The sequence below is a fragment of the Mauremys reevesii genome, linkage group 3 (assembly GCF_016161935.1).
Source record: "Mauremys reevesii isolate NIE-2019 linkage group 3, ASM1616193v1, whole genome shotgun sequence".
NCBI classification, from domain to species: Eukaryota; Metazoa; Chordata; order Testudines; family Geoemydidae; genus Mauremys; species Mauremys reevesii.
This window is the reverse complement of record NC_052625.1, coordinates 7,892,686-7,914,051: the sequence shown is the minus strand read 5'-3', so window position 1 is coordinate 7,914,051 and position 21,366 is coordinate 7,892,686. Positions and strand designations below refer to the sequence as shown.

The 21,366-nt window shown below is 47.5% G+C and overlaps 1 protein-coding gene across 1 annotated transcript; it reads left to right on the top strand.

The window, feature by feature from the left end:
• Window positions 1–3,534: 3,534 nt before the first annotated feature.
• Window positions 3,535–19,483, top strand: LRRN4 (leucine rich repeat neuronal 4). The gene is made up of 5 exons (XM_039532325.1): window positions 3,535–3,737; window positions 7,721–8,415; window positions 10,107–10,311; window positions 15,874–16,011; window positions 16,844–19,483. Exons 2-5 carry the CDS (start codon window positions 7,728–7,730, stop codon window positions 18,147–18,149), a joined length of 2,337 nt encoding a protein of 778 aa, XP_039388259.1. The 5' UTR covers window positions 3,535–3,737; window positions 7,721–7,727; the 3' UTR covers window positions 18,150–19,483.
• The last annotated feature ends 1,883 nt before the right edge of the window (window positions 19,484–21,366 follow it).

The following is a 21,366-nucleotide window of genomic DNA, read 5'->3' as shown; positions in this document are numbered from 1 at the left end:
AGTGAGTAATGGCTGCAGGATCAAACCCTTCTAGCTAGATGAGTTATTTACATAGCACCAAAAGTGCCTACAAAGTCTCTACCCTGAATTTAAAGAGAAACTCCAGGGAAATAAGATTTTGCATTCAGAGACAGAATGGAGACAGATGTATTGTCTAGATGAAAACAAAATTCATTATGAAATTAATACACTGGCTCTAAATAATAGTCCATTGTTGCCACCCTATTCTGTATGTCACAAAGCAAAATCAGATCAGGGTAAAACATTACACATGTCTTGCATAGCTGGGGCCTGCTCCAACTCCCAAGGAATTCCAGGAAAGAGATTTATCACTGATTTGCAAATGGAGCCCTGGCCTATAATACATGTGTACAGCAAATAGCATGCAGTGCACAGACCATAGGCTTGTTTAGACCATAAACACTCCTGGCTTGTTTAGACCACAGGCTAAATAACCATGTTCTTGCCTTTATATTCCTTGTAGGAGAAGAATTAACTTGTGCTCACTCTGGGGTTTGATTAGCCTATCCGAAAATGTTTCTTCTTTTATTGGCTTTTGATGAAATTCTCTGGTTTTTTTGCATACTTCCATTGTTAGACTCATTTTGAAAATTCTTTGCCTTCCTAGTGGGGAAAACACTCATCTCCGGAGCCTTTACAACCTGGTACCATCTCCTCTTTCTATTGCTCCCTGCTAGCTTCGGCTTATCTCACTGTGTCATTAAGGAATGCAGGCCTCATCCTTAACATTCCAGCTCAGACCATCAGAGGCTTTGACTCAGATCAAGGGAGAGGCAGAGGTGGGTTCTGTTTTAGATTTCAAAACCCCACCACATACACAGTCTGTGCAAAATGGCCTGATCAAAACACATGTCCAAACTGAGATCCTGGCTATTTCCTTTGCCTTGTCGCTAGAAGCCTTGCTAGACTTGGAGATAGGAGAAAATAAATAAGTTAAAGAAACAGCAGAGACTGGTGGTGTGTGAAAGTAGGTGGATGAAACTGACACACAGCAGAGCTTACAGCCTGTTTACAGTAGGGTGACCAGACAGCAAGTGTGAAAAATCAGGACAGGGGGTGGGAGATAATAGGAGCCTATATAAGAAAAAGACCCAAAAATCGGGACTGTCCTTATAAAATTGGGACATCTGGTCACCCTAGTTTACAGCCGATTGCAATGTGTGTGTGATTCAAAATAGGGTGATGGCAACACAATCTACCCATAGGGCCATCATCAGTATGACTATAGCTATTTATTACTGGTCAGATCAGGTCTCCATTGCGCTAGGCACTGTACTAACCTGTGGCAAGGCACAGTCTGTTCCCTGGAGAGCTGACCATCCAAAATGCAGACAACGGCTGGGGAGGATACTGAGGAAGAACAAAGGCAGAGTCTGATTCAGCACCTTACAGAACATGCTCAGTGTCTTTCCGAATTGGGCCCAGGTAAGGTGCTGAGCACCTGGCAACACCCACTGACATTGGCAGGAGTTGCGAGTGCTCAGCACTTTTCAGGGCAAGATTAGTGGTGTTTTCCGCCCCGGTTGAACTGAATGGCCCTGTTAGTTACCGTGCTGTTTTCCCAACTCTCCAAAGGCTGCCTGGTTTAACTCCTGGGGTGAAATCAGTGGGGCTGACTGAGTGAGGGCAGAGTTTGGCTCAGAGTTTAGTGGGGCAGCCTTTTAAGAGTGTGACGTGATTAGTCCATTTTCTCATGAAGATACATTGCCCATAAATACCAATCCACCAGTAGCAAATGCTCCAGCAGTACCTCCTGGCTCAAGGCAAAGAGTGTGCATCTCCCTCTCTCTAGGATATCTGGAGATGAGGGAAGTCCAAAGAAAAGTAGCATTTGAGGATGGAGTTTCATAAACTCTAAGCACTGGTCTAACTCCCATAAGGAGTGCTTTGGCTAATCCCACTTTAAGTGGTAATTAAATCAACTAACAAGGGCAGGTACAAAACAGCTGAAGCCACAGACAGACGATATCCTACCGTGCAGTTGGCAGGAGCCCAGGCTACACAGGTGAGCAGTCCCTCAGAACTGAGGGCAAGTCTACACGAAGATGCTCTATGCCGACGGGAGCTTTCCCATTAGCATCGTTAATCCACCTCCCCGAGAGGCAGTAGCTATGTCACTGCTCTCCCATCAACATAGCACTATCTACCCGGGGCGTTAGGTCGGTATAACGACGTTGCTTGGGGGTGTGGATTTTTCACACCCCTGAGCGACATAGTTACACTGATATGGGGTTGTAGTGTAGACCAGACCTCGGTGGAGCTGCTTGGGTGGGTGAGGCAGCAGGATCAGGCACGAGGTCGGCAAACCCTTTGCCTTGTCTTAGAACTGAGCCAGCTGACTCCATAGTCTACAAGGGAACAATCTGTACGTTGCCTGGGAACCACAATGGCTTCCAATAGTCCCCTTAAGAGACCGTATTTTGTTTTTCTGAATGTTCTGCTATTTTTCAAGTCCCTTCCCCCCCCACCACCACTCGGATAGTGAATGACATGGCCCAAGATTGTATGTGCACACAAGACTTGTCAAGGTCTGTAGGAAAAGCAGCGCATGGATTAAAGTCTTGTCGTTGCTGTGCACGTCTGCCATGCACAGATGTGTTACTCTCCTGGGAGAGCAAAGGCTCCCCAGAGAACACAAACCACATTGTGATGATTATTTGGCTTGCAGTAGCACCTGGGGTCCTGGGCTTTTGTTTACGCTTTCACTTTGGTGCAGTCCCTAGTGACTCCTGTCCCTGCTGTCTGCGTGCTTTGCTTTCCTATAAGATCTTCATCTCCCTCCTCCTCATGATTATTTGCATTACAGTAGTGCCCAGAGGCCCTGCCTGAGATCAGGGCCCCCGTGTGCCAGGCACTGTACAAACACAGTCCCGTAGCTCACAAGTGAGGTAGGTGAGACAGACATAAGGTGAGGGAGGAAACCCAGGGGAAGCGACTTGCCCCAGCAGTAAAAAGGGCAGAGCTGGGACTAGAGCCCATGGCCGCTTTATAATGAATGAGCAATGCCTCCGAAGCGTCCAGTCTGCTAGATGCAGGTTACGCCCTTCTCTGGACAGTGGTGAGGAAACACCCCATTCCTCAGACCTCCGGGGATGGCACTTGAGGTGAGAACTTTGGTTTCGACATTCAGTCGGGGCCTCCTTCCAGGGGAGGCTGCTCTTAAAAACCACTTGCCTGGTGTGGCTGTTTCCAGAGTTTGCACTTTGAGTCTCCAGGCGCCTGCGGAGAAATATAAGCGGGCGGGGGCGACTTTATCTGCTGCTTGAGAAATCTCAGGGCTGGTGTCAGCAGACAAGCGTCAGCATCAGCCCTTCTTCACCTTGACCCTTTAGTGAAGAGACCTAATAACACCCCCCACCCCAGCGTGGGTGGACAAAGAGGAGTGAGGTACAGAAATTGTTTTCCCTCCCTCTTCCCCCTTCCCCCCTCAGACTGTGGGGGAGGGATTGGTCCTGCCTGGGGAGGGGTTGTTAGGAAATCTTCCCACCACCTTGCTGGTAAGGGTGTGAGGGAGCTGAGAGGGGAGGAGAGTGGGCCTGTCTCCTCCCCACCATCCTGGGGAGGGTGGGGAAGCTGGCATGTGGGGGAGGGAGGCTAGGCCAGATCTCTCCCCTAGCTGCGGGAAGAGGAGAACAGATGCAGCTGAGTCACTCCCGTGTATAAAGCAAGCGCCAGGCAATCAGAGCAGCGTGGACCCCAGCAGGCAGCCTGGACAGGTACGTGCATGCTGTTGAGACTGAGTGGGTGGGATTGGCTGTGGGCGCTGACATGTCTGGGTTTCTAACCGGCCCATTTTCCACCTGTCCCCCTGGGTCTGGACTCCACAAGGGCATGTGGCATTTCTGCTGCCCCAGGACTGGACTGGAGGCAGGGGACCCTGAGGCTGCTCTCTCTTGGGCTGAGGGCAGAGCAGGCTCTTGCAAGGCCTCGGATAGGGGGAGCATAAAGGGGACATGACCCCCTTTCCCCTGTCACAGACAGAAGGCAAGCGGGACTGGAAAATGCCTGGCCCAATGCAGGAGCTGCAGCAGCAGTGAACGGTGACCGTTCCTAGCAGAGCAATAAGGGGAACACAACTGAGCTCTGTGTGCCATATAGTAATGGGCTTGAATCACCCTGCCAATGAGATTTTTTGGCTGAGGGTTCAGCTTCAAGATGCCAGCAGAGTAGGCACGATGGTCTAATGGTTAGGGCACTAGCCTGAACCCCAAGCCTCCTGGGTTCAAGTCCCTACTCCGCCACACCCTGCCTGTGTGACCTTGGGCTAGTCACTTAGGGTGAGACTTTTAAAGGTACTTGGGTGCCTAGTGGCATTCTCAGAGTTGCCTAACTCCCTCTGATTTTAAAAAAAATCCAATGGGAGTTAGGCACCTAACCCACTTACACCCTTTAGAAAATCCCGCTAGGTACCTGTCTGCATTTTTAGGCACCTTCAAAAAACCAGCTAGTCTCTCTCTGCCTCAGTTCCCCACCTGTACAGTGGGGATAACAGCACTGCCCTAGCTCACCAGGGGGTTGGGAGGATAAATACAGTCAAGGCTGAGCTGCTCAGATACTGTGGCAATGGCGGGGGGATAGGTACCAGAGATAGCTAGCTGTGTGTGCATGCGCAGCTGTCGCTTTGTTCAGTTCTTCCCACTTGTTCCAGGCAAAGCCTGCGCGCAGGGGCAGCGGAACAGGCTGGGTCGTACACAGCCAGCACGGGGCTCTGGGGAGGCAGCAGATGGAATTTAGGGAGGGCATCTGCACTTCATGGAGCAGCCTGACAGCTGCTGTTGTGGGGGCTGAGGGGTGAAGGCTGCAGCATACACGCACCCAGGCCAGCTCTGACCTACAGCAAGCACTACCGAGGAGAGGGATGGGGAAGGCAAATGTAACTGGAGATGCTAATGACAGGCCAGATCCTGCAAGGAGCTGAGAACTTCTGAGGTGCAGGCTCCTCAGCTCCTGGCTGAACAGATGGTGCTCCTCGCTGGGGAGGGCCAGGCTCTGTAGGCACACACAAGGAGAAAGGCGGGGGGGGGGGGAGCTGCATACAGTTCTGATGCAGAGTGCTCCGGGGAGGGGCAGTGGATCGAACCCACTGGTGCTGCGCACATGGCAGCGTGATGCATATGACGGATCATCCACCTGCAAGTCCTCAGCGGGAAATTCTCCGTGTCCCTGGCCTGGCCTAAGGGACCCCTCACAGCTATGGCTGTTAGGGGATTTATATGCGCTCTCCTTTGTCTGGATGGGGACTGGTGAGCAGCAGGCTGCACCAAAGAAGAACCAATACTCAAACCCCCTTACCTAGGTCACAGGGTCCAGAACGAGCAGTTCAGAGGCTGGGGTTTTTCCAGGTAAAAAGCTCCAGAGCTCAGGTAGGGAATGGGAGCAGAGTGCGCTAAAGCAGTGAGTGACCAAGGGAGCAGCTTCTTGCTGACAGGCCTCTTTCTGCAGGAGGAAATAGCCCCCCTTGAGTTTTGGCCATTTTGGTGCAAGGCAACGAGGACCCCTGCATACACTGTAATACATCAGTGACACTGGAAAATCCCCTGAGTCCGTGACACTGAATCCTCTACGACCAGGAAAGTCACCTGCTGCAAGGCCCCTGCCACCACTTGGGAAAGGGCCATTGGTGTAACTGTCAAAGAGCGAGAAGCAGATCAAGGGGAAAGTTTCAGAAGTGCCTCTGCCAACATAGCAATGCTGGGGACTGCTGTGGCACTCAGAACAGAGCTCACTGTAGCAGCCAGCTGCCACACCAGGTTCAGGGCCACATGGAAAACCTGTTCTCCAGGTTCAGCAATTATTTCTCTAAGCATTTGCACTGTCTGATTACCCAGCATTCTATATTAATTTGCCTAGTAAGGAATCTATTTGTCAAAAAACAGTTCCTGAAACTTTTTTGTTGTCTGTAGGGTTACAGACATACCTGTTGACAGGTATTTTCACAGAATCATATGACTGGAAGGAACTTAAGAGGTCATCTAGTCCAGTGTCCTGCACTCATGGCAGGACTAAGTATTATCTAGACCATCTCTGACAAGTCTAACTTGCTTTTAAAAATCTCCAATGACAAAGATTCCACAACCTCCCTAGGCAATTTATTCCAGTGCTTAACTACCCTGACAGATAGGTTGGACATTAGGAAACACTTCCTAACTGCCCTTGCTGCAATTTAAGTCCATTGCTTCTTGTCCTATCCTCACAGGCTAAGGAGAACAATTTTTCTCTCCGCCTTGTAACAACCTTTTATATACTAGAAAGTACATAATGCCTCATCTTTTATGTCTTTTGAAATAAATTACCAAAATAATTGAAACTGGAGTGATTATATTGTTATTTTGACAAATAAAATATGCAGAATTTTAAATATTGTCCACAGATAATTTTGGGGGATTTTAATTTTTTTGGCACAGCATTCCCCCAGGAGTAACACTAGCACTCTGCCAGTACAGTATACCAGTATTGTTATACATCAAAGCGCTCCTAGTGTAGACCTTGCCAAAGGAGCCTGACTTTCAATGGAACCCAGCTGCTTTTCCCCACAAGCCCCAGTGAAAGGAAAGTCAATGGGCCTTGTGCTCCTAAATCCCCTGGGGATTTTGAAAATCTCCAAGATCATTCTCTTAGAACCCATAAGATTCCGACACTTGCATTCTGCAGGCCACTTTGTAGGAGCCACCTTGCCCTGGGCACGCCTGACCTTCCAAGCCCTGGCTCCCCACTGCCAGTGCACCACATCAGGAGAGAACAAGCCCATGGCAAGGTGGAAAATGTGATTACCTAGGCAATTGACTTTTGGACCTTTAGAGGCAAGCTCCTGTCTGCTCTGTATGGCGATTAAAGAGCCTATTGAACTCACATAAGAGGAGACATTTGCCCATTCTCTTTGACGAAAATTATCCCCTCATGCACTTGCTGTGTATGTATTGTTTTTACTACTTATTTATTTGTATTGTGGTAGCACCTAGGCATCCCGGTCATGGCCTGGTAACCCACTGTGTTAGGTGCCGTACAAACACACAACCAAAAGAGGGTTCCTGACCCAAAGAGTTTACAGCCTCAGGGTGTGTCTGCACTAGAAAGCGCTATGGCTGTAGTGTAGACACTTACTACAGCAATGCAAGGGGTTCTCCCATCGCTGCATCAAATCCACCTCTCCAAGAGGCGGTAGCTAGATCGACGGAAGATTCTTCCATTGACCAAAACCTGTCAACACTAGGAACTTGGGTTGGCTTAAGTACGTAGATGGGTCAACCTAACTTTCGTGTGTAGGCCAGCCCTAAGTTGGCTGCTGCTCTCCTCTCAGACCTTCAGTTCTGAGTATACAGCTAGGCAGAGATGATAATGCTGAATGTGTGTTTGTACAGCACCTAGCACGATGGGTTCCTGGTCAGTGAGTGGGGCTCCTAGGTGCTAGAAAGATAATACAACTAATAAATAATAATAGATACAGTTTGGGACACATGTTGGTTGCCTTTGGGATGAAAGGTTTTATGTACCTTTAAATATGCTCAGATGAGACTTCCTTCCCAAATGCCTCATCTTTATGGCAGTTTAATTACAGCAGAGACTCTAATGATTACCTCCACCATCTGCAGGCACCAGCAAAACATTTAGCGGTGTTTTGTTTTCACATAGCTTGTGGCAGCCCCAAAGAGCTTTAATTTACTTCTCTATATTGCTGTTTTGTTTCCCCCACCCTGAAAAGCAAAAGAATGTTTTCCCTCCTGCTCGCTCTTTCTCTGCTGGCGTGGGAGGCAGCGGCCGGCCTGACAGACAGAGCAGCTCCAGCTGCCTTGGGGGATTTCACAGCTTTTTTCCAGTTGACCCAGCAAGAGCCCTGGGAAAACGACGTTAATCTTACCAGCATGTCCTGCGAGGATCTGAGGAACAAGACATGGACCCACTTGCAACTGAACAACAGCCTGCAGGTCTTCCCTGCCTGCCTGCCTGGGGGACTGGAGGCCTTAGACCTCAGCACCAACCAGTTGCCTTCGCTGCGTGGCGTGGAGATAGCGGACTTCCCAAAGCTGCGCACCCTCTCCTTGAGGCACAACCACATCCAAGAAGTTGCGTGGGGAACCAGAGCCCTCAGTAGCCTCCAGTTCCTGGACCTAAGCGCTAATAAACTGTCCTCTCTGCCATCATGCCAGACGGCCCACCTGCCAAACCTGAAGTGGCTGTCGCTGGCCGGAAACCCCATCACTGAACTCCAGCCTCTGGCTTTCTCCTGTTATCCACAGCTACAGTTCCTGAACTTGTCTGCCACTCTGCTAGGGCAGGAGAATGGCGGAGGGATTAGCGCGTCAGCCTTTGCCATGAAAGTGTTGCCGGGAGACACCGGAAACAGAGCTAGGAGCACCATTGACGTGCTTGACCTGAGTGGGACCTTTCTCGAGACAAGTAAGTTTGACGATTTTTGTGGTACTCATGGGGCCTGATCAAACCTGATGAAGTGAAACCACTGTTAGTGTCACAGCCACCAGCAGAAGAACTGGGGACCTCTGGAGCTGTGGGCAGGAGCTGCGACAGCTTGAGGTAAAGGTCACTAGCTGGGGCTGTAACAGACTCATATCCTCCACTGATCAGGCACAGCAGAGGAAGCTCTAAAACACACCCACCCGTCGGTTACAATAAGCAGTGGTGGGAATTCTCTTGTGTAGACAACACTTCAGAGGGGAAGGTGGAGAAATAGCTATTAGCACAAGCCTAGCAACTACACCTGCCCACAACAGAACTTCTCATCTGTCCTCTTAATCCCTCTATCCCCATCCACTATCCTCTCCGAGTATCCAGCTCTCAGCCTTGGGCTATCTTTAACGTCTCCCTTTCCTCCTCTTTTCCTATCCAGAGTCTTCCCAAAGCCCTTCTCTTGTTCTTCAGTGGCCTGTCTAACATCTGCCTTTCCTTTTTCCCCCAATCCCCGCAGCTAAACCCTGCCTAATCCCTTCGCTTTCTCCTCTTATTTTTGGCACAGCACAGAGAGGCCTCCACCAAGACCAGGGCCTCCTGTTAGGCATTATCAATCCACAGAGCAAGAGGCAAGTCCCGCCCCAAAGAGCTTACAGTCTAAATAGACAAGATAGGACCATGGGAGGATGATCATCCCTATTGTATAAATAGGGGAGTTGAGTCACAGAGAGGCAGTGACTCAGAGTCTGTGGCAAAGCCCAGACTGCACCCCAATCTCCTCAGTCTAGCCCCTTAGCCACAAGACCATCCCTCCTCTCTACAACAGTCTGTCCCCTCTCTCTCTCACTCTCCCTCTCGGGCTCCTGTAACATTTCATCCAATCAAATGGGTAAAATAATTCTGACATGGTGAGGTTCAGTGAATGGATAATTGCTCAAATCCTTTGAGCGAGACAAAGGAAAGTAGCTTTGGACGTGTAACGGGAGACTATAAACCTGCTGTTCTCATACAGTCAAATCCAGGGATTCCCTAGCAGAGGGTCCAGCCCAGTCACTAATCAATCCAGCACTCTGCCCTGCATGAGGGCGCTCTGCCTTACACGTGTGCTGCTAAACCGCTGGGGAAATAACTAAAACCCTGGGAAATTCTTTTATATATAATTTTTCATTTTACTTTTTGGGAATTTCACGTTAATTTGATGTATCCATTTTATCCATGCTTGGGGGGGGCGGTCCTGCCCTCAGGAGCTGCGAGGACATTGGGGGTTGGAGCCCAGCCAGTACTCACCACGCAGCAACAGGTTCTGTGCCCCAGGGCCGGGCCCAGCTCTTCACTCTGGGCATCGTGACCTGGTACCCGGGTCACAGCACTATTCAGTTTTGGCCCAGCTGCCCCCCATCATGACAGTTTTGGCCCAGCCAGGCCACCCCTGAGCAGCAATGTGACCGTGTGTGCCAGGTTGCAATACCCGGAGCAGGGAGCCAGGCCCAGCCTCCCCCTCCGAGCCACCACGTCAGAGTGAGTTTTTCGTTTTATTTCGTGTTATTTCGCATTTTCTATAACCAGCAGGTGCGTCAGTTTGTCAGTAAAACTCAATCCATTGCAGTCTACTTACTGGCCAGTCCTAAATCCAGCACAGTGCTCCACTCACATACCAGTCACCCGGGTCTCCTCTGCTTCAGTTCAGCAGGAGTGGGCCCAGGACTTGGTCAGCCTTAGGTCGCTCCACCTTGCAAGGATGGCCCAGCTGAGGAGCTTCGACACAGATCTATTCAAGTCACTGCCCAGGCTGAGAGAACTGAATTGCCAGGACTCCCGTGCGCTGAGCGGGGTGAGGACGGAGCTATTTGAGGATGCTCCTCACCTGACCTTTCTCACCTTCCAGAAGTAGGTGTTTTCTTTGCTCACCCATGTGTTAAATAAAATGCTGCTATCTGCTGAAAGTGTCTAGTGACAGCTGGGTCCCCTCACTGCCCCCATAATGCCGCTGGAGTCATCCGAATAGGAAGGTCTTTAGTGCATGGGGGAGATGCCATTTCAATTCACATGGAATTCTCACAAGGCCCTGTTGGCACAGCAGAACTAGGATTTCCCTGGCTGTGTTCCAGAGTCTCTTCCCTGCTCCAGCTGGTGCAAAGATGCCAGAAAGATGGCAGATCTCTCCATTGTTGGGGACAGTTCCCCTACAGCAGGAAGCTGCATAGCTGGCTCCTCCGCTACTCGCCCTGCAGCCTTTAGTATAGAGGACACGCCGGGCACCTGTTAGAGAGGTGTGGCTGGAGTACACTGCACTCTGGAGATCTCTGGCTGGCAGAGAGGGCCATAGTCAGCTGTGCAGACTACAGCAGCCATGAAGTTGCTCTAAACTTCACCAGTGCTGTCCTGGAACTGTCCCCAGAATCAGAGACAGGACTGACTTCTTCACAAGCTTCCAGCCTTGCTGTGCCAGGGGATACTGGAAGTAGCAGAGACTCTGGCCCCATGGGCCAAACTCACATCATGATGCAGAAACTGCCTGAAGCTGCCTTAATGAGGCTCCTGAGCCTGGTGCAGTTGTTGGCACCTGTCAGTGTGCAGCTCTTTCTGTACAGCTTCCTTTCCTGGGCAGACTGGTGACTTAGAACAGTCTGTTTCACTGAACTCAAAAGGCCAGAATTCCCTCTCACCTGCACTGACTTCAGTGGAGATGCAAGAATGGAACTGAGAATCTGGTCCAAAGTATTAATGACCCTGCATCTTAATTACGCCTGGGTGGTGGGAAAACCCAATGCCCCCCATTCCCTCGCCTTTGGAGTTTTTAGCCTCAACCAGGCCTAAGTGCGCTCATCAGACGTTATAAGGTTGATGGACTGGAAATGTATGGAGCGAAATCCCCTGCTAGTGTAAATTGGCGCAGCTCCATTGACTTAATGATTTCAAAGTTTGTGAAAATGAGCTTGTCTGCATTGTGGGCTAAATTGGCGCTGCTGTGATCAATTCCGTGGCCATCGATTTAGCGGGTCTGGTGAAGACGCAATAAGTCAATGGGAGAACGCACTCCCGTCAACTTCAGAACTCCACCTACCCAAGAAGCGGAACGTAAGTCGGCAGGAGAGTGCCTCCTGTCGACATAGCGCAGTGTAGACACGGCTGTAAGTTGATCTAAGGTCGATTTAAGTTACGGAACTTACATAATTTAACAAGCGTAACTTCGATCAACTTACCTTGTTAGTGTAGACCAGGCCTAAGTAATTCTACTGGGTAGACCCTAGGAAGAGAGATGGGAACAATAAGTGAGACATGTTCAAACCAGGAACTTGAAATATCTACTTAGGCCTGGTCTACACTGGGGGGGGGGGGAAGGGGGCAGAAATCAATCTAAGTTACGCAACTTCAGCTACGTGAATAATGTAAGTCGATGTACTTTGATCGACTTACCGTGGTGTCTTCACCGCAGTGAGTCAACTGCTGCCGCTCCCCTGTCAACTCTGCCACCTGTGCCTTTTGCAACAGTGGAGTACAGGCGTCGACAGGAGAGCGCTTGGGGGTCGATTGATCGCGTCTAGACTAGATGCGATCAATCGACCCCCCCGCTGGATCGATCACTGCCCACCGATCCAGCAGGTAGTGTAGACATACCCTTAGATTGCAAGCTCTTTGTGGCAGGGACCGTCTTTTTGGTCTGTATGTGTACAGTGCCTAGCACAATGGGGGCCTAGTCTACAACTGGGACTCTTATGCATTACAGTCATACAAATAATAAATTATAATAATAAATACCCGCCTACAAAATTCACTGACTACAAAGACTAAAACAGGAGGATTAACGAACCTGGGAAAGGGGATTGTCAAGACAGGAATGGAAATGAAAAGTTTGGATGATATAAGCAAACGCAGTTTGGATAGGAGATTCGAGTCAGCGGACCGGAATAAAGAGGGTTGACTAACTGCTGTCATGTTGGAGCTCTGGCAGCTTCTCTCTGCAACAGATGGCAGAGAAGGGAAACACCATCTTACACCCTTAGCTTTCCTAAGAAGATTTAATTAAAATAATGGTTAATTGTTAAAACACTGGAGTCAGGGCAGATAGGTGCGAAAGGCAAGTGGGGAGGGGGAGCTGGCTTAAAGAAGAGAGGAAGCTGTGGAATGTAATAGTAACGTGTGGCACTGCATAAAGCTAAGTGCAGAGACCCCCCAAGGGGCAGCTTGGAGCCACTTTGTGTATCCTCTAGATCAGTATCCAAAATTCTCATGCCAGCCATTCGAGCAATAGCAAATAGCTAGGAAAACTGCAGTGGGACATGGGATGTTTTAGGGAGAGGCAGAAAGGGAAAGTATTTTCATCATAAATTACATCTTCAGTGCACCTTGCAGATGTAACTAACTGACCCTCTCATCATCCCTGTGCTACAGGGAAGTATCATTAGTGTCATTAGCTGGGGAGACTGAAGCATATTGGGGCAAATTCTGCAGTCAAGTCCCATTGATTTCAAATGACTTCTGCCTTGCCAACCACACGCCTTCAAAAATCATGAGCTGGGCCCTGCAAAATCAGATTGGCTTAACAATCATGAGATTGCTTTAAAAAACAATAAGTGTGTGGGGGAGGGTGTCTTTTGCTTTGCCTTCTGGTTTTTGAGCTTTTAGGATTCAATTCGGGTCATGTTTTCACATGTTTTTTCTGCAACCACAGGAGTGAGAAACTCCTGGTGCTGGGGTTTGAGGTAAGAAATGCCAAATACTGCGAGACTCGTGATAAAATTCATGAGAGGTGGTAATGCTGGAGCTTGCCAAAGTCAACACCGGGTCACTAGCAGAAGCAGTTGTGTGAAGATCTGGTGTCTACTCCCACAATCCACTAGATTATGCTAGTCTGTACCTCACTGCTCGTGTCCATTGTAACCCATGTTGCAATAGAACCTCATACCAATCTCTTAAAGTATCAATATTCCATCGGAATAGCAGCAGTGCTCTATTTATGGATGGTGTTAGGGTGACCAGATGTCATGATTTTATAGGGACAGTCCCGATTTTGGGGGGTTTTTCTTATAGAGGCTCCTATTACCCCCTACCCCCATCCCGATTTTTCACACTTGCTGTCTGGTCACCCTAGGTGTTGTCACGGACTCACAGATCGTGCCCACTCATGGCCCCGTGCGGTCCGTGGGGGGTACCCTTTTCAGTGAGACAGCCCTTCTCAGGGGTCCACTCTCTCCCGGGGTCAGGTCCCCTCCACCTCCTGGAGCCGCACCTCTCTGAGCCTTAGCACACCTGTTTCTCGCCATGAGCCCCCTCAGGGAGTCCACACGCTCTGGACCCCCCGGGCCTCCTCACCACCGAAGGGGTTGATGGATCCCTGTTCTCTAGACCAGAGTGACTCTCAGCCAGCATAAAACAGGAGGGTTTATTGAGTTGAACACAGCACAGGAAAGCCTCAGGGCCTCAAGCCTGGCCTCCCTCAGCCCAGCACATCCCAGTCCCCCTGCACCCAGGGGGGCTCTGCCTGCTCCCCCTCTCCAGCCCAGAGCCCCCCTGCTTCCCAGCTGGGCCTCCAATGTCCCTGGCCCCAAGCCCCGCCTCTGTCCATTGTCTTCTCTCCAGGTAAACAGGATGGCCTGGGTCTCCTCTCCTCTCAGCCCTCCTCTGGCCCCCTCTGGCTGGAACCAGCTGGTCAAGTCACCCGGGTCCTCTCTTTGCAGCCCATTGTTCTCCCACTGGCCAGAACCTGCTGTGACTCCTGAGCTGCGTATCCAGGGCACCAGGTCATCAGTCGCTGTGGTCTCCATCCTCCAGGCCATCGGCTGGGGTCCCAAGTTCCCTCTCCGGTCCTCTGTAACAAACTCCCTCTCCCCTCACCTCATTAAACCAGTAACACCCGGGGACACTGAGTCCCACTCCCTCTGCATGCAACCCACTGGAAAACACAGAAAACCCAAGAAACCACACACCCCCCCACTTCATCACAGGTGTACAGGTGTCTGTACTGTTTAAATAAACTTCCATCAGGAAGCCAGGCAGGAGGAGTTCTAGATAGAAACTGCAGTGCAGCAGAGAGAGACAGTAGTTATTGCTTCTTGGAGTTTCTTGTTCCATGGTTAGGAGAAAGCAACTTTGTGATTCTTTACAGGGAAGGGTGCAGCACTAAGGATGTATTTTGCATCATATACTGTGGGTTACACAGTTATGAAGTAGTTAAAGGTATAACGTGAACAGTGAAGGCAATGTACCAGAATAGCAAGTATATTGCAAATAGAGCAGTCAGGACTGATTAGGAAAGGATTTAGAGGATATTGTGGAAAATCCTTTAAGCCACCAGCCAGGAATATGAATGCAGCAGAAAATGAAAAAACAGTGCACTGGATGCGTGAACAGAGAACAGAACACAAGTCTAAGTGGTAGTGAACAAACAAAAGATCAGATTCTGCTCTCAGCTACACTGCTGGATTTTGGTACAGAATTCACCCAGTGCTTGTACAGAAGATGGGCAAAGAAGGCCTCCCTATTCACAGAGCTTAGGTCTAACTCAGAAGGAAAAAGCACAAGACAATTCAGGCACAAGAAGTTGCAGAGATAACAGCAATGTTGCTATCCCCAAGTGTTCAAAACTCAGGAATAATGCTTAAAATCCTGAGATTTTTAAAACAATAAATGTGGGGTGCTTTTTCTTTGCCTTCTGGTTTCTGACCCTGTCATGTGCACTCGGGTCACATTTTCAAGCTTTTCTCTGAAACTATGAGGGCTCAAAACTTATTATTTTTTTTTTATGAATGCTGAGATTCTCAAATTGTTCCCTGGACTCCAGGAAGTGGAGCTTGAAGAAAAACATCAAATATCATTACACAGCTGGTAGCACTGTACCAATATAGCCATCCACATCTGATCCGCAAATATGGTCCGTGGATATAAAGTGGACATCTGCAGATTTGCAGAGCTCTAGAAATGAGTCAACGTAAGGTGGATGCTTGGCATGCAGAAACTGAAGCTATTCCAAACATGGCATGAAGGGGTTGAAAGGAGGCTGGAGAGTGAATTGGGAGCACCATAGGGAAGGAGAATAGATGTAGGATGAAGTGAAATCCAAGATAAATACAAGGGTTCAGGGATAAGACAAAACTTTACCAAAGCAGAGTTGCTGGGTACAGGGTCCTTTCCTTTCCGGCTGCCATTCCTACTGCATTCTGGTTATGCCTTTAACATAAGTTTGCTGCAGAGAATGAATCTAAATTGGGGCGAATGTGATGATGCGTGAGGGAGATACATGAGCAAATGGAGTAATGTGTGAGAATGAGCTTGGTTTTCCTGAGGGGGGGGATTAGTAATCTGCTATGAGCCAGGAACAAATTACTGCCTCCCCTGGGAGCAGAGAAGGCTGCATGCCACCCCTTACACAGACTAGGCTATTAAAGCACAATCCAGCCCTGGGGCCTTAGCCGATACTTGCTAAAGATTCTCAAAATTTTCATCTCCTAGCTGTAACCTGAGTTCCTTTAATCCTTGGAATATCAACTCATCAGGGAGCATCAGCATCAACCTGTATGGAAATCCTTTAGAGTGCAACTGTGGACTTTCCTGGCTGCTTTCTGATCCGGAGAGAGTTGTACTGCAAAGGTAAATGACCTGTCAGCTGCATATTACTCACACAACAGGAACGTAGGAGTGAGCATAAAGATTATCCTTAGCCTGTTTACTTCAATTTTTGCTAGAAGTTATGCATGGATGGTGTAGTTTTCCTGTTGAAATACAAACCCCATCAATATTAGTCAGAATCACCATCTGTTCCTCAAAGGACAGACATCTAAAAATAAAGTTTCCTTCAAGAACTAAGTATGGGCTAATTATATCTGAAAGCAGCACTATGCTGTTAACACAAGCAGAACTGTAAAATGATGGCATCTACAGATAATTTATTCTCTGCCTCCCCCTATTAGTACTTTACTGAGAGTACAGATAAAACGTAAGCTAGCTCAGTGGCCTGAATGACATTGTGCCCTGGAGATCTGCAGTCAAATTGTGAGCTCTGATTCCTGAGCCAGCTGGGACTAAGAATACTGTGGAAGTAACTACACCTCACTCTACGCTGCCCCCTGCTGTCAGATTTGGGGAAGCATTACTCAACATGGCCTTGGCGCTTAATGCTTTGTGTGTTGTGCCTTCAACTTCCACTGCACCTTGTTGAATCAGACCGTGGCCTTCCCAGTTAGGGGATATTTGCTGCACCTTGCAAAACGTAGGCAGCCAAGTTGGTAATACGGTGAGGAAAATCAGCCTGAAAGTGCAGAACTGTAGTCAAGACTCTGCTGGGCTTTGGCCCCAGATTTCATGTGATAGAACAGGTTTCTGATTGGCATTAGCAGCTCACTATCTGATGCGTTTCATAGATGCTGATGACGCCATCTTATAACCGTTATGTCGATTGTAATTTGTTTGCTTCATCCTGCAGGGCATCCGACACCATTTGCAACACAGCCTCAGAAGACGGAGAGAAGACTTCATCCTCATCGTCTCTTTCGCTGTTACAACTCTATGATGAATGCCAGGCCAAGAGAAATACCACATTCCCCACATCAAACACTCCCCCTCTCACAGAAGACTTTTCCAACCTTCCAATTATTGATTCCACTACTGTGGCAGCAATGATGGACTCTACTCTATTTGCTGAAGAACTTTACAATGACTCCTTGGTGTCACGAAACATGGTAAGTATGACGCAAACAGCTCAGATGAAGAACGATCCCACAAGTGCAGACGCTTTTTCCAAATCTTCTACTGATCCCACTACTGAAGGAACAGCAGCCACCTCTTCAACAATTCTGAGAAAGCTTTATAGCGACTCCTTAACTCAGCAAAGCACTGCGAGTACAATCAAAACAGATCCATTGAAGAGAAATGTTACAACGACCACCGCTCTGTTTCCCCAAGAGAAAACATTCTACCAGTCTACTAATAACCCTTCCACTGAAGCGACAAGACCAATAGGGACAAACTCTCTTCTTTTTCCTGGCACAGTAAGTCCATCTCAGACAGATGAACGGCCGCAAAACCCCACAACGGCAAACCTTATTCCAAATCCTACCCATGCTGTAATAAACATGGATTATGAAGATGACTATTACGATGATCATCAACCAAAGGAAAGCATAACTCAACCGATAATAGTCTCTTGTGACTACGACCCCTGCCACCACCTCCAGAAGCCATGCTCTGAACTTCAGAGGTTGTCCCCATGTCTGTGTCCTGGAGTGTCTGGAGAAGACACTGTTCCAGATCCACCGAGGCTCAGAGAAGTGTCTGAAACGACAGACACATCAGCACAGATCCACTGGTGTGCCCCCAGTTCAGTCGTTCATACTTATCAGCTTGCATACCATGCCAAAGGCAGCGAGAAGAGCCAGATCCTGGTTGATGAGATCTATCCCACAGCGAGGCAGCATACACTATACAAACTTTCACCAGACACCACCTATTGGGTGTGCGTAATTGCTTCTAACAAAGCAGGATCAAGCCAGACGACAAGTGAGAAGATTTTGGGCAATCCATGCACCCAGTTTACAACAAAGCCCAGCTATAAATCCATCTTTGTGGTCTTGTCCCTAGCAAGTGGGGTCTTCCTAATCACCACCATTGTATTGTCTGTGTGTCTGTATCAGAAATGTAAAAAGCCTCACGTTGAGCAATACGGCACACACCTCATCTCTTATAAAAACCCAGCATTTGATTACCCCTTAAAACTGCAGCCACGTAATTAGCCCCAGGTAGTTTTGTCAACATATTTTGCAGTAAAACATCTTATAGCAACACATCTAAGTGGAATCCAGCTGCTTACTTGGTTATAAGTTCCTCACAGGGCTGACTTCATCTCTGTTGTAATTCCAAAGAAATTACACCAGGGACATCTGTGGCACCAAATGCTTTGTTTTGTTACAACAGGACACCACGTGCCCTGTTTCTGAGATCTCTATTCTCCATTTCCAAAGATCTGTGATCAGGGTGAAGTTTCTCTTATTATAACGTATAATAATTTTCAGGCAGCTGATCGGGAGGTCCCAATGATGATTTTAAAATGAAGTGAGGGGGGATAGGGGTGGCACAATCTGATGTGGAAGGAGGAAGAGGCATAGTCCTGACGTTCCTTGGCTATGGTGCTTCTCTAAACTAATCTAAGGTGATGTTGAAGCACCCAGAAGAAAAGCCCTGATAGAAATAATCCCTAGCATGTATATAGTGCCTTTCAGCTGTAGAGATCAGTGTTTTACAAAGGTGCAAGGGTTTATAGATTTTTAAAACCAGAAGGGACTAGTGTGATCATCTAATCAAACCTCCTACACAACAGTGACCGTAGACTTTTGTCCTGTGATTCCTGCATCAAGCCCCTAATTTCTGGAAAAACATGCAACGTCTTATCACTATCCCCCTTGTACAGATGGGGAAATTACCAAGAGAAATTACAGATTTTTTTTAAAAAAAGGTCTTCAGGTGCCTAAAGGTGCTAATAGCTTTTGAAAATCCCCGTAGGCTCCTATCTGCATCATTAAACACTTAAAGACCTTTAAAAAAGCTGGCTAAAAGTCTACAGCCCTATTCAGGTGCCTAAATAGCAATGTCCTCTTTATCAAAAACGCTGTGCACACACAAATCCGCTTGCACCTTTGAAAATCAGGCTACCCTATTTAGGAGCCTCGCTATGGATTTAAGAGCCTGATTTTAGGCACCTAGGATTGGAAATGCGGACTTTTGGGTTTTTTGTTAATACCTACTCATCCCCAAACACTTTTCTTGAAAGTGTCACCATCTTGACTTATTAGTGCATGTCCCTGGGACTACACAATAGCTGGCTGGTGCAACAGGGACTCGGTTGGGATTGTACTCAGGTAACTAGACTGAGCCACGCTGCCACGGCCACACTGTTATTAGGCACTAGCAGAGTACACTTGTGTACATTTACCTGAAATGAGAATTACAGCTGCTGCTGTGTAGCTGTACATTGAGCCTCCCAACGTGTCTTCCAGCAAAACTAGGGCTCACCAGGACTTTACATCCCTTGTAGAAGCAGAAAAAAAAAAAAGGCAACAAGAAAAAAAAATCCTGTCAGTCCTTTATATGCTATAAAGAAACAACGACAAGCCCATTTTTAAAAAAAACTTTTGCAGGTCATCTTTAAATAGCTGAGTTTTGTGTATTAAGATGCTGCCATGCTGGTTTTGCTTCCATGGTATTATTCCACTACAGCATGCTCCTCTCGATACAGAATACACATAGCTGTAAGTGAAGGCTTGTACAGGGGCAGAGAGTATAAACTTCGAGATTTTTGCTGTTGGAGATGATTTGAACTCAATAGAAAAATGTAACAAAAACAAATGATTGAAAATGAAGGGCGGGAACGGTCTTGGGGTCCTCTATCGAGAGCGCCAGCCGACCTCAGTGGGAATGGCAAATGTGCAGCACCAGCCACTTAAGAACAAGACATGAAGATTTAATGAATAAAAAAAAAAGTATATTATAAGCTCCTTGGGACAGTCTTTCTGTTCCATTTTGTACAGCACTTAGCACAGTGGGGGGTTCTGGCCCATGACTGGGGCTCTGAGGTGCTATCACAATACAAATAATAGAACATTGTATGGAGTCTCCAAAATGAAAGTAAATGGCTGTAATTATAATGTGGGTCACAATCATTCCCCCCATCAAAAGAATTAAACAAGCGAGTTAGCACCATGATAAACTATCAAAGCCTTAGCTTGATCTGCAAAGTTAGTAGAATAGTGATATTGAGGTTGACTGGACCTGTCATTATACTGAGGGAGATAACGGAGTATAAGTGCAACCTAGTGTGGGAAGGGATTGAGATAAGTTCTTTAAAACTGATATCCTGTCCACTCCAGTGGACATTTAGGATGAGATTTTCCAAGATGCCTAAGGGATTTGGATTCCAATTCACTTAATTTAAATAGGAATTGGGCATCCAAATCCCTTAAACAGCTTTGAAAATCTCAGCGTTAAAGCACCCAAGACCCTGTTCACAAGAGACTGGAGTTATCCTGCTGCCTTGATCAAGTATTTCTCTCCCTGCTTGTTGTTCAGGATTGCAGGTGTTCATTAGCAACAGCCCTTCATCCTAGAGGTGGCTACATATCAGGGGTGCTGTATGAATATAATCTGAGAAGCCCTTTGGGATCCTTGCGGATGAAAGTTATTTGTGTTGTGATGGTTAATTTTACCATGGTAAAAATATCACATGCCCTGTACTAATTGAAATAAAAAATGCGGCATGATAATGAAATAACCATAGTCTTGTTCTTGTTTTAAAGTCAACAGACAAGTGTACAATAACGAGGTCAGGACTTTTTTGCCTGTTTGATCAGAGTGAAATCTGGACATCTCTTTCCACAGTAGTTTTGGAGCATACAATAAGGTATCATTTTTATTCTGGTACACTAGCATGTACTCTGATGTCAAGATTGTTGGGTTTTCATTCTGTATCACACACCTTAATAGGTTTACTAGTGCCTGTCATCACTGAGTCCCAATTTTTTCCTCTCCTGCTCCACTCCAGCTGCAGTTAATGCTTGGCACCATCTTTTACCCTATGCCTTGGAGAATATCTTTTATACCACTCTGAGTCACTGAGGTCAGTTATCCTCACTAACTTTCCATAAACGAAACCTATATTAAAGGTGACTTGCAAACAGAAAAATAGATGCAAAAGAGCACAATCCCTATGATATATAGAAAGGAAGCCTGAATCATAATTTTAATTTTTTCAGGCATCAGCAGCAAAATGGAAAAATTATTTTAAAACCTGCAAATTAAGTTTCCTATTATCTTTAATATTTTTTTTTTAAAGTTGTTCCACACTTATAAAGAACTGTTAAATAGTCTGACTTTGGCTCTACTTGTTCCAGCAACATGCAGCATTAAGACCTAAATAACTACATGTCTGCAGGGAGAGTCTAAACTATTTCCCCATCA

What these genes read in the sequence shown, in the direction of transcription:
- LRRN4 (XM_039532325.1), top strand. Translation starts at nt 7,728, where the DNA reads ATGTTTTCCCTCCTGCTCGCTCTTTCTCTGCTGGCGTGGGAGGCAGCG. An exon ending in TGGGACCTTTCTCGAGACAA is followed by an intron (nt 8,416 to 10,106) that starts GTAAGTTTGACG and finishes CCTCTGCTTCAG; the next exon opens with TTCAGCAGGAGTGGGCCCAG. An exon ending in ACCTTTCTCACCTTCCAGAA is followed by an intron (nt 10,312 to 15,873) that starts GTAGGTGTTTTC and finishes TTCATCTCCTAG; the next exon opens with CTGTAACCTGAGTTCCTTTA.